This window comes from Hydra viridissima, unplaced genomic scaffold (genome assembly GCF_058129835.1).
Source record: "Hydra viridissima isolate aposymbiotic clone 2 unplaced genomic scaffold, HvirCarnegie_v1 scaffold_5, whole genome shotgun sequence".
NCBI lineage: Eukaryota > Metazoa > Cnidaria > Hydrozoa > Anthoathecata > Hydridae > Hydra > Hydra viridissima.
The window spans coordinates 9,719,765-9,732,775 of record NW_028324304.1 but is presented as its reverse complement, the minus strand read 5'-3'; the positions used below and the strand labels follow the sequence as shown (position 1 = coordinate 9,732,775).

At 30.5% G+C, this 13,011-nt stretch overlaps 2 protein-coding genes and 1 pseudogene across 4 annotated transcripts in view; 1 reads left to right on the top strand and 2 right to left on the bottom strand.

Annotated features, from left to right (window-relative positions):
- LOC149888523 (uncharacterized) overlaps nucleotides 1-13,011 on the top strand; it is a 212,626-nt gene that overhangs the window by 44,628 nt on the left and 154,987 nt on the right. The window lies entirely within an intron of this gene.
- LOC149888533 (uncharacterized) lies at nucleotides 4,334-5,735 on the bottom strand (annotated as a pseudogene). The gene is made up of 5 exons (XR_016452534.1): nucleotides 5,649-5,735; nucleotides 5,437-5,524; nucleotides 5,102-5,313; nucleotides 4,769-4,928; nucleotides 4,334-4,552 (listed from the first exon to the last, which is right to left on the bottom strand). The product of XR_016452534.1 is annotated as an uncharacterized LOC149888533 (transcript).
- LOC149888532 (uncharacterized) lies at nucleotides 10,955-12,880 on the bottom strand. 2 transcript variants are annotated; one of them, XM_090087764.1, is made up of 2 exons: nucleotides 12,421-12,880; nucleotides 10,955-12,342 (listed from the first exon to the last, which is right to left on the bottom strand). In XM_090087764.1, exons 1-2 carry the CDS (start codon nucleotides 12,803-12,805, stop codon nucleotides 12,323-12,325), a joined length of 405 nt encoding a protein of 134 aa, XP_089943890.1. In that variant the 5' UTR covers nucleotides 12,806-12,880; the 3' UTR covers nucleotides 10,955-12,322. The 2 variants fall into 2 exon arrangements, with proteins under 2 accessions (XP_089943890.1, XP_089943889.1); XM_090087763.1 differs by having other exon boundaries at nucleotides 12,456-12,880.

The following is a 13,011-nucleotide window of genomic DNA, read 5'->3' as shown; positions in this document are numbered from 1 at the left end:
CAGCCACATATAAAACAAATTATAAAAATTTACAACAAAATTACATAACTAGCTTGTATAATTTTTATCACTATCGCTCAATACTTTTCTAACATTATCCTACTAGGGGGAGGTGATAAATCAAAAGTAAGATAAAAAATTTACTAAGATGAGGTGATAAATCAGCCACATATAAAACAAATTATAAAAATTTACAACAAAAATACACAACTAGGTTGTATAATTTTTATTACTATCGCTCAATACTCATGTAACACTACCCTACTAGGTGGAGGTGATAAATCAGCCATATATAAAACAAATTCTAAAGAATTTACGACAAAAAAACATAACTAGGTAATTTGTACTTGTATAATTTTTATCACTATCGCTCTATTCTCTTGTAACACTATCCAACTAGGAGGGAGGTGATAAATCAGAAGTAAGATAAATAATTTTCTAGAGGGAGATAATAAATCATAAGAAACAAATTATAAAAAAATTACAACAAAAATACATCAGTAGGTTGTATAATTTTTATCACTATCGCTCAATACTTTTCTAACACTATTCTACTAGGGGGAGGTGATAAATCAGAAGTAAGATAAGTAATTTACTAGGGGGGGGGGGGGGGGAGGAGGTGATAAATCAGAAGTAAGATAAGTAATTTACTAGGGGGGGGGGGGGGGAGGAGGTGATAGATCAGAAGTAAGATAAGTAATTTACTAGGAGGAGGTGATAAATTAGCCACATATAAAACAAATTCTAAAGTATTTCTAAAAAAAATGCATAACTAGTTAATTTAAAATTATAAGTTATAATATAACTTATATCACTATTGTTTTTCTTTAAATACCTTTTAAAAATATAAAGTTGGAACATCACAACATGAACGAGTAAATTTAATTTCTAGAATTGTTGACCTTGTCTTTCCTTTTAGTTGTTATTAAAGTGGTTAGCAGATAAAAGTATCGCTCAAAAGGCGATCAAAGTCCACTTGCTAATTTAGTATAATTGATGCGAAAATTATTCCGATAATAAAAGAATGTGGTAGAATAATTTGAAAACATTTAAAAATAGCAAAACAGAATGTTTTTCTGTTTTCAAAAACAATTTTTAAAAAAAGTGCTAATACACTAATGTGCAATTTCAAAACAGTACGAGGCAGCCATACATCCTGTGTAAAGTAGAAAAAGATGTGTATTTTTCCTTTTAATCGCAATCAGCTAGATAATTTAAACGAAATTTCACTTCATGTTTATCCAATAAAGTACTATGTGCTGTAAATATATCACACAAATGTGTTAACCCATTTTCGAATTATTCTATCAATTCTAATAAGATGTCAGATGAAGGTGTCAGATATATCAGTTAAAGAAGCAGAAGGTTCAATTTTGAAAGGTTTTATTCACTTTTTCTTTTTCCTTGTGATTTGTTATTGTTTTAATAAAGTTTTCATCTACTTTGAGCTAGCATAATTCATTTTATTTTACTTAATCTAAAATATTAGATCTATATTTACATCTCAAAGGTAATCAGTTTTTTCAGTATCCACAGTGCTGTTAAATTTGCTGCCCATTTAACCCCAAAGAATGTTGGAGTTAAAAAGTATATATAAAAGTATATATTCACAGGAAAAACATATTCTAGACTGTTAACAAACAAACTTAATTGAGAATATAATTTTTAGAGACTTATTAGTGATTTCAAAAAGTTAATAGATAGTAGTTCTCCAGTTATTATATTTAGTATAAAATAAATAGAAAAACTTTATGTTAAAACACTTAAGCATTTAAATTTAAACTATGTTTAATGAAATCGCTTGCCTTGCTAGTTTGAATGCTAATAGTTTACTCCCACATAAATTTTTTAGTTAGATATGGATTAATAATTTCTTTAAGTGACTTAAAATGCTAGTAAAAGTTTGTTTAATTAGTCGAAAATCATATAGTGAATTAAGTAGAAACAACATCTGATGAAACTGCAGGGTGACTACACATATCAAATTTGAAAAGACACTTATCTATCATCAATTTTGTTATGGAAATTTGAAGAAAAAAGTAAATACATTTGCATATTTCCTAAAAACAAATCTTATTTTACAGTTTTTGCTAAATGTGCATAAATTTTCTAATTAAATGATTTTTTAAGTGCGAAGTATTCACTTTCCTTGTTGTTCTTTGGGAACATTTAGTTTAGCATAAAAATTATGCTTAACGAAATGTTCCCAAACAGCTTCAAACATCAGAGCTTCTTAATAAGTTTTAAGTGATGAAAATCTTGTAGGAAAAAGAAATGTTGATAAATATTTGCCTCATTGCTGAGTAGAACTAATATGTCAAGTCTGAATACTTTCATGATAAAGCAATTCTTTTGTAATGCCATTAACAAACAACATTTACCATCGCTTTTTTGTTTCCAATTGCATTATTGATTGTCAAGTGTTAAATCAGCTCTGCTCTTTTTAATTCAGTTTTTGGGAGATTACAGCAAGAAGCAACAGTCTAAATGAAGTTAAAGATTTGTTGCAGCCTGTGACTTAGAAAATTACTGTTCTTTGCTTAACAAGTTACCAAAATCAACCTATTAGTGATGGAATTGTTGAATATTCTGACTCAGTCTGTTCAAACTGCAGACAGTGGTAAGCGTACCAATTATACTTTTTAGTTTTTCTTGTCCATTTAATAGACTTCTGTAACTATCAGAAATTTTTGAAATCTTTTAAAACTATTTTAAAAGAGAAGTTCTGTTCAAACAATTGTTCTTTGGCTAACAGTTTTCTTTTTTCAGACAGCATTACAGTGAAATGATGAGACTTTAAAAGAAACAAAACAAATGAATGGAAAAAAGTTGACGTTTCCATCTACACCTATCTCCAATCTAAACAGAGAGATAAATGACACTCTTCTTTTTATGTACCAAGCTGAAATGGACTTTTGCGACCTATGTCCTATGTTGCTAATTTATTTCTTTACTATTTGTAATTTAAATACGACAAAGAATTGTAAATTTTACCGTAGAAACATAACTTTAATTTACATTATGTGTTTGTTTACAACTGAAAATATTATAAGATAATTATACAGTAGAATAAATCTGTTACATAAAAATGTTACATAAGAATTAGTATGCTTCATAGCAAAACTGAAAAAGTTGGATTTGGAAGCATTTTATCCTCACTGTATATCATATCAAAATAGAATAGCATGAATGCCTCCCAAAAAGTCAATATATTTTGTAATTAAGAAACTGTTAGTTAAATCCAAAAATATTCGTAAAAAAAATAACACTTAGGGTGTCTAAATAAACGCCAATATAACACATAAGTACAAAAAATGAATTGTTCATATTATTGACCAAGCAATATATCTAAAGAGACACAAAATGTCATCTTTTCTGGCACAGCAAGCACTGGAGGACTTTATCAGCCAACGATCCAAAAGACTGTTCTCTGTGAAAGTCACAGGTAAAAACTTCTCATCCTAAACATATGGATTCAGAATAAATGTGTTTCAATGATAATAGAAATGCAATAATAATAGAAATGAGTTTATGCATTACAGGTATGTTAACATGATTTAATTCTATGAAAAATAAAAAGAGAAATTAAACTTCTTGCATAAATACACACCAACAAAAATAGTTTTCAGAGCACGTATCTCAGCAGTGCAATAGTCAGTCTTGCAATAAAGAGGTTGAAAGTCTTCATTCCAAGATTTATGATGGCAAGTGCTTCAGTTATTGCTTCAAAATTTTCACGTTCACTCACAAAAGTAGCTACAATTTGATAATCAAGATTTGTTTTGGCTACCAAGAAAAACAAAGGTAATAAATATCATGTGGTCTTGTAAGTTGCATCCAAAAATACCATCTCATTCCCACATTTTTTTAACAGCTTTTTTTGCCAAAATACTTGGCATACAAACAGGAGCTCATCACTGGTATCCCTCTTTTTAGGTCGGAAAAAGATATTTACAGAGGCATCAGCTTTCTTCTATTCATTTATTATGCTTTCCTAACGTTCGTGAGTACCTAGCAGATTTCTTTCGTTCTTTCGCGGCAATTTCATATACAAGCATGTGAATAAATTAAAGCACTCAAGTTTAGCATAATTTGTATAATTTTGCATGAATAATTTTCGCATAAATAAGTATAATTTGCAAGTGGACTTTGATCGCCTTTTGAGTGATACTTTTATCTGCTAACCTATTAAAGTTTATTGCGTTGAAACGGACGCATTAGGCACAATTCTAACAGCTATTATCTGAAAGCGCAACCTCGTTTTAGGTTTTCTATCAGGCGGAGGTGATAAACTACTACATATCGCACAAGAAGCAAATACAAAAGTAAATATTTTTTGAAATTAATTCCAATTCAAATTGATAAAAAGTATTTAAAATAGTACAGATAATGATAGTTTTAAATAGTGCTATTTATTAAGGGAGTTTTTTTCGTTCTTGCCGAGCTTTTCGTCCACCATATCGATTTCCTGAAAGCTGAAAATATCTTTTTAGCCATCGCTCAACCTCTTCGCTTGATGCTCCTGAGGTTAAAGTATTTATTTTTACAGTATCTAGATGCAAAATTGACTTTAATGTATGTATGTAAATATAAATATATACATATACATATACATATACATATACATATACATATACATATACATATATATATACATATATATATATATATATATATATATATATATATATATATATATATATATATATATATATATAAAATCTACGCTATATAGATGTTATAAATAGAGATAAGTATTTTTTCTTACCCAATAAAACTTTTTTTAATGGCATTTCTTTCAAAGCAAGCTTTTTATTTGCTCCAGACCAAATAATGGTCTACTCTATACTGCAACCTATCACCATTGGAATTATATTCCAAACAATCCCCTTAACTGTAGAGCCACCATGCAATGCCAATTTTCTGCTCTAAAATTTATGTACACATTATATTTAACCATTTATTTATTTTAAAATTTCATATAAAAGTTGTAGATAACTTTATTGATAGTAAAGTTAACTGTATTGATAGTAAAGTTCTATTAAAATGCTTTGTAGAAAGAAGTAAGAAAACGACAGCCTTTATATATGGTTCACATTACCAGTGCAATCATAACATTCTTATCTGAACCAATATCTTCATTTAACTTATGTAAGCTGCCCTCATCGTTAACTGGAATCTTAAAAGGTTGATCAAGCAGAACTGATTCACTGTTCTGTTTTAACATGCTGATAAGTTGAGTAATCAGAGCATTATTATGATCTATCTTTTTATTTAAATTTTCCACTGAAATAAGCAACTCTTTTTCAACAGCTGTAAAAATAAGATCTCTTAGAAATTTTATTTTTAAATTTCTTGTAAATTAAAAATAAACATTAATTACAAAAATTACCTAAAATAACTGAAATTGTAAATTCTAAGCATACTACTACTAACCAGTGCATTGAAGTGTTCCTTCACTCACTTTGGCAAGAATCTGTCTGACAGATGAACATCCTTTGGATGTCATTAAAGACTCTGAAAACTAAAATTATGAAGAGGAAAGATAAATGAAACTGTTTATTTTATTTTAACAATAGATTAATATGCATATATATTTATATGTATATGTATATATATACCAATACATATATAAAGGTAGATATTACCACAGAGTTGGATGAAGACAAATGACTGGTTTCACCTGAAGCAGTTCCATCAATTTCACTTGATAATTCTTGATGGATATTTGTATCCTATTTATATAAATTATATAAATTTCCTAACTGTTTTATTAAGAAAATTAAGTTGTTCAGTAATATTTAGGCTTATGAATATTTAATAGAAAAGGCTTAATCCGGCCCTGGTTCAGATTTTCAAAGACGATAAGAATATTGTGTATTTAAGATTCTTTAACTACTGGAAATGTATTATTTTTTATAGAAGCCTTAAAGCTTAACAACCTTACGTCGACATACACGATGAAAGATTTTGAAATGTCCCTTGCAAAATGGCTTATTGATGCTCGCGATCGAGATGGTAATAGAGCTAAGCGTGGTGAAGCAAGAAAACAGTCTAACAAGCTCTAATTTATTCATACTTTTTTTGTATAATATAATATTTACATTAATAGGAAATATATATTATTCTCAACATATATATATATATATATATATATGTTGAGAATAATATATATTTCCTATTAATGTAAATATTATATTATACAAAAAAAGTATGAATAAATTAGAGCTTGTTAGACTGTTTTCTTGCTTCACCACGCTTAGCTCTATATATTATTTTAATAATATTATATATATTATTAAAATAATATATATATATATATATATATATATATATATATATATATATATATATATATATATATATATATATATATGTATGTATGTATGTATGTATATATGAGAATGTAAGAGTTTAGTTAGTTGTTAAATATTTAACTTGACCTATAGGTCAAGTTAAATATTTAACAACTAACTAAACATAGTGGTTTATTGATACCAATATATATTGGAATCCATATGGATTGACAAACTAAAGTTTCATATAGGTCCCAAAACAAATGAGTTTATTGGGTCCAATATGGGCCAATCATTGAATGCGCCAAATAGGTCAAAGTTAATAAAAGAAAATAGGAGTTTATTGGGTCAAATATGGGGTAACCATAAAAAATTATGTTTGGGTCAAAGTAAATAAAAGAAAATAGGAGTTTTTTGGGTCCAATATGGGCAAACCATGAAAAACTCTGTTAAGAAAAATAAAAACATAGGAGTTTGTTGGGTTCAATATGAGCTAACTATATGGACTAGCCCATATAGGACCCGTTGATAAACAGCGGACAAATTTTTATAGGTCTAATATAAGGTTCCTACAGGACCCATAAAACACCCCACAAGGGTCCGATATATGACCCATGTACTATTGTTAACTGGGTGATTGCTGATTTTGATCAACACCTTCATCTTTTTTCTTTATCTAGTGATGATGAAATGCAAATTTAATAATTACTATTTTCAAGGGGTTAGCTGCCCCATCAAAAATTAAAAGCAAATTTTTGGGGTAGTACGACAGTCTGGACCAGAGTATTGATATTATATATATTAATTTTTAGTAGTGCTTATTCCTTATATCAGTAAACATAAAAAGTTTTTCAAAAATTTTCTCAATTTTTTTTTTTTGTTTTCTCTTTTAAAGTAGTTAAATGTGGAATGCAGCAACAAAAAAAAGCATTTTAACTCTACGCTAATTTGACTATTTTAGCTGGGGGCTGGGTTCGGAAAGAAAGCAAATTTGTCTGGTTCCATCGTCGGCTACTATAATCCAAAGATAAAAGTAATATTTTCCGTTTTTGCCAATTCTCCCTGCCAAAAAATTATTTTAAATTTATGTTAAAAGCAAAAAAAAAAAAAAGCACATGGAAGAAATGAACCAGGGTCACTGGCCAATAGATGCTTATGCTTTCCCGATTAACATAACTGCACCAATTGTTTATAAAAAAAACATTTATTATATAATATAACTTACATTAAGTATCACCAAAAAAAGCAAAAACAAAAACATTGAATAAAAAACAAACAAATATGTTTTAAACGTTGTAAAACATCTAATCCTTAACACCTCTTTACAAATTTTGTATTACGGTTTCGCCAAAAAATCAAAAAGTAAAAAGTTTAGTTTACGTCTCGACGATAATTCGTCTGATTTTTTTCCCCGTGAACTATGGGAAGTCAGACGAGAAAACTTTGGTTATTGAATAATAAAAATGAATAACGGCGAAACATAATTACGGTTCGCATGTTTAAGGACGGGGGTAATAAACTTTTTAAAAATCAACTATTTTCAACCAATTATCAACCATTTTGCCAAATATAAATATACGTCGAATATATTTTGTAAACCCGTATTTTGAACTTTCAAATTAATGTTTTTCACAGCCTGTTGGTCGGCAAACAAAACAATCTATGCCATTGCTGAGAGCTATTAAAGCCAGTGGCGTACCGAAGGTGGGGCGGGGGGCGTCCGCCCCAGGCCTCGTCTTGGAGCAGGCCCCCAAATGTTAATACAATTTATATTTTTTTTACATCAGCTGGATTTTGTAATAGTCAACATTTTTGTTCTGTAATCATAATTGTTTACAACAAAAATGAACCTGAAACATGATCATATCTGCTTGCCAAGAAAATAAACATCCACAGAAAACAAACCAAGATGTAAGAAATTGAAATGACATCTTGGCCAATAACAACCACCATGACTGTTTTTGAGGTCCTCCGCGAAGCTTCCTCCCCCACACCCGCGAGTACTAATAAATAGATTCGCCCGCCCTACCTACGAGTCTATGGTTCATGATGGTTTAGGCAGACTGACAGATGTTTATGTTGTTTCGTTAATGTGATTAATATACTCTATCATTCAATACCTCAATAATTCGAGAGCAAATCACATCTTCAGTTCGTCATCACCAAGTTACATGGTAAGTTATAATTTTATTCCTGCATATAGGCCTAACAAGGCTACGTGAGAAGATTTTAGTTATCAGGTTATAATTTTATATCACACGTCGTTTTATGTTGAGGCCACATAAGGGGCCTGTCCTTAAACACTATCCGTATTGTCAATTTAATTACTTGGTTATAAATAAATAATGGTAAACAATAATTTTTATCAGTAGTACGAAAACATTTAGTTTTGATATTGTTTGCTCGTCCTATCGAATTTCCCATATGGAAGGAGCTATTACCATAGGTGGAATGGACAAATTTAAGCCCGAGACCATGATAACATTCATTTTGGGGGCCCCGAAACTTTACGATATTTCATTAAGATCAAAGAAAAGCCGCAGGAACATATTTGTTCCGGTAGATGAAAAATTGCATTAGCGCAAAAACCAAAGTTTTCTCGTCTGACTTCCCAAAGTTCACGGGAAAAAAAAGTCAGACGAATTATCGTCTAGTTTACGTCATACTTTACAGTAAACTTTACAGTATAATTTACGGTATACTATGCAGTAAACTGTGCACTAAATTTTTAGTATACCGTATACTAGCGATCCCTAGTTGACATACGAACTAAAAGCATGTTTGCAACCATTTTATTGACATTTGATTGCTATGACCGATATATCATGCCAATATTATCAATTCATATCAGAGGTTTTTATTTAAAGCATTCATTTAAAATGCGTGAACATGCAAGAGAACACGTTGATTTTGTTAAAAAGTTTTGTATTTACTGCATCAAGAAAGGCAAGAATTTAAGATCAATAAACGATGCTGAAACAACTTATTTAAATTTGAATAAAAAGAAAAATGAATACTCAAACCTTATCAAAACTATATTCTAGCAAGATTATTCAGCAGATAACCCTGGCCTTCCTACCATGCTTTGCTCGAAATGTAGAAAAAAGCTTGCAGGGACTGATCCTTACTTGACTATGCGGCCGTGTTATGAAGGTAATTACAACTCTATTGTTTTTTAACTTACTTTAGTTAAAATTTAGTTACATTATTTTAGTTATTAAAGCTGCCATACATATGCTATAAAATTTAGACCTGAATGCCAGAGTTATCAGAGGGAGGAAAATGTGAATGTTTTATTTGTGAAAATGGGCGCAAATCAAAAAAGGAAAAAATACTTGCCCCTATGGTTGTGTGTTGGGAAAACTTGTTAATCAAGATGCTGAAGAAGTTTCAAATAAACCTACAAAAAAGACTTATTTGTCAAGATTATCCCTGTACAAAGTTAAAAAGACAAAAGAATTTAGCTGCCACTGTAAAATCAACATCCCCAACAACGCAAGGAAAAGTTCTGTCCAGTTCTATCAAAGATTTATACACAAATGACTCAGGGAATACGTTAGCTTTGAAAAACGTTAGCCCAAAGCAACTCACTGTCTGTCGGAAAGACTGAGGTTAAGAAACCCTTCTTTTCTTTAGATAAATTGAACAAACGTAAATTAGAACTATATGCCAGGTAAGGTTTTATTGCTTAAAAATGCTTTTAAAAATAACTATGTTATGAGTTTAAAGCCAATTTTGTAATAATTTCATTATGATTTCTAATTAATCGCAACATGGTTTTAACATGATAAATCGCAACATGAAGTTGCACAACTTCACAATTGAGAATTGAAGCAGGACAGAGAAGTGTGGAATCTGGTTTCAATATTAAACTGATTTAGAACAGATGATTGGAAAATTATTCAATAGTGAAGAATTTCGATTGCTATTAGAATTAGATGAAACCAAAGAGGGAAGTTATTATCAAAAAAAATTTTTTTTTGATAACTAGATTGCAATCTGTATCATTCATTTTGATTTTTTATGAATGTATAGTTGGTAGAAAAAGATACTCCTATTTTGTATTGCAACAACATTGAAGAGCTTGTATCAATGGTACTTCATCACAGAAATTAAGGAAAAAATGATTTTGATATTAAATTAGGTGTAGATATAGGGCAGGGATTCCTTAAATTACCTTTTCAATAACCCTAAAACCAGAGTTAAAAATTAATAAAGTTCCAGAGAAACTGAGCAAGTGTGACGATTATATGTGGAAAGATTTTAAAGATTCAATGTCCACAAAATTATTACATTGGCCATTTTGCCTTCATTGAACAAAAGATACCTAATTTGCAGTTAATTTTGGATAAATTTCATCCTTAGATTACACAGTATCTGAAGATCTAAAGGTTTTGCTTCAAATGGTTGGAAAACAAACTGCAACATCAAAGCACCTTTGTCCGTATTGCAAGACGTTATCTCCTGACATTTAAAAAGCTGATCATTAAAATGTAGAATCTTTGTGTAGATTTTACGACCAATAAATGACTGATAGTTGTTCATCCCCTCTATTAACAAGCGAAAAAAACAAAAAAAATGCTAGAACTTGTAAATATTCCTGGTCTACATATACCTCTAAGTTTTATGGACAAAGTTTTAAAAGAGATTGAAAAAAATTTATTTGAAAGCAAGGAGTCAGGGTTACAGTTTGTTAACCAATATCTGTCTAAGATAAACATCTGCAGAGTATCCTACCAAGAGCTGCATCGTAGGAAAAGGCAATGCTTGCAAGAAGCTGCTTAAGCACATAGACAGCTTGGAACTGTTTTTTCAAGAGTCTAGTCTTGGAATTTCCGCTGCCATTTTGTTAAAGAGATTTTGAAAAAATAGTCCATGGTTGTTTTGAAAAATAATTAAGCTCTACATATGTCAAAAATTTAGAGGAGTTCTCTACGAGCTATAGAAATCTAAGGGCTCCAATCCCTATGAAGGTACACATAGTTGAGCAAAATATTATCAAATTCATCGACATGAGGTGGACCGAAGACTCCATTAATTATGATAAATAAATTTGATAAAAAATAATAAACTTGCATTTCTTTTGTACTTCTTATATTCTTTTGGCTTAGGTTACTGGACCAAAAAAGCTCTCGAATCCATTCATCAGGATTTCATCAGTTTGGTATTAGCGAATTAGAATAATTGAGGTCACAATCCAAACTATATAGAGGCGCAAAAAAATAGTGTTGTTGCTTTCAACTACAAGCACTTTTAAAGTAGTTTTCGATTTGTAGAAATGTCTGGAATTTTCAGGAATGTGTATTGAAGTCTGCCAAATAGTGTCTTGTTCCAAAATTGGAACAAAACTGGAAGGTGAACCGTGTTTTCAAAATATTTTGCTGCTTTGATATCTTTTCCGGCAGTGACATATTCATTACAAGCTTTTTTGATTGATCCAATTGTTCTTGGGGACCCTGTTTGATGTAGATCTCTGGAACTGATGTTGCACCAGCAACACAATTGTAGTTCATCTGCATGCACAAGATCCATCAAAATTTTGACTTTGGCATAAGTTTCAGGCAAACCTTGCAGATTGCAACCACCAACTGTTGATTGACACCGGAAGCTTTAGAACTGTTCTGGTGAAGGTTTTTTTAGAATGGTGATGTTTCTGATTCAGAAGTATCTGAGTTATGATTCCCAAGCTCACCTTTAACAATTTTCCACCTCCATCAATGACCATTTTTGTAATGTGATTCGAAGGAGTGCCTCTTTTTCACCTCTCTGACACTCTCGAGCAGCTATTTTCAAACACTTTGTTTCTTTCTCTGAGTCACACATCATAGATGTAATTTTAAAATCATCAAGGTATTCTTAGGTTAGTTTTTCTAACTTTTCACGGAAACTTGTTTCAACTAGTTTTCTGCTACTAATGTGTTATTTAAAGTGGATGCCAGCTTAAACAATTTGTTGTTGAACAAAGCAGCATTGACCTGAACTTGCACCATATATTTTGCTGTAATGCTTGAACTTGCTCTGGTACTCTAAGCTGTTTTTGATGAACCTAAAAATAAAAAAAAAATCAAAGAAGCAAAAACTAAATACCATTTAAGGTGATGTCAGATGTTTGGTAATAAATTACATTTGTACAGAATTGGACTAGAAAACAACTCCCACCAGAAGCTTGACGGAGATAAATAATTCCTTCGGAGAAGCTGGAGCTGTACAGAGAACATATTCGGCAATTGTTTAAGAAGCCACCTGATTTTTTTTATATCTGAATTGCTTGATACAGTCATTGGATGAACAGCTTTTTCTTTTACTCTTGCTACGCCACAAATTAAACCCTCACATATGGTAGTTACCCGTGTTCCTTTGGATAGTTTTATAGACTCAAAATCAAAAAGCTCTGGCAATGGAGCGGAATGCCCCTCACTTAGCCTTCTGATGGATGATCTGCAGCTTTCACAAACACCGTTTGGGACACAAACATTTTCAAAATCAATATTCTTTTTCAAAATTTCCATATCATTTTTGCTTAACAAATTCAGTTAAAACAAATAAAGCAGACAACTTTTCGGTTTTCTTCATGGCTTTTTGTTAGAGGCATTTGAATCAATGATACTTTTTGTTGAAAACTCATAACTATATACCTTAAATGCAAAGTTCTCTTATTAAGTAGTTAATCTATTAAAATTATTGCCAGATTTTAGTAGATATTCCCCTAATTCTT

Bases quoted from the DNA above. Each gene is read 5' to 3' on its own strand.
- LOC149888532 (XM_090087763.1), bottom strand. From the start codon at position 12,805: ATGGAAATTTTGAAAAAGAATATTGATTTTGAAAATGTTTGTGTCCCA. The intron at 12,343-12,455 runs GTGGGAGTTGTT...TTTTATTTTTAG, and splicing joins TTATCTCCGTCAAGCTTCTG to GTTCATCAAAAACAGCTTAG.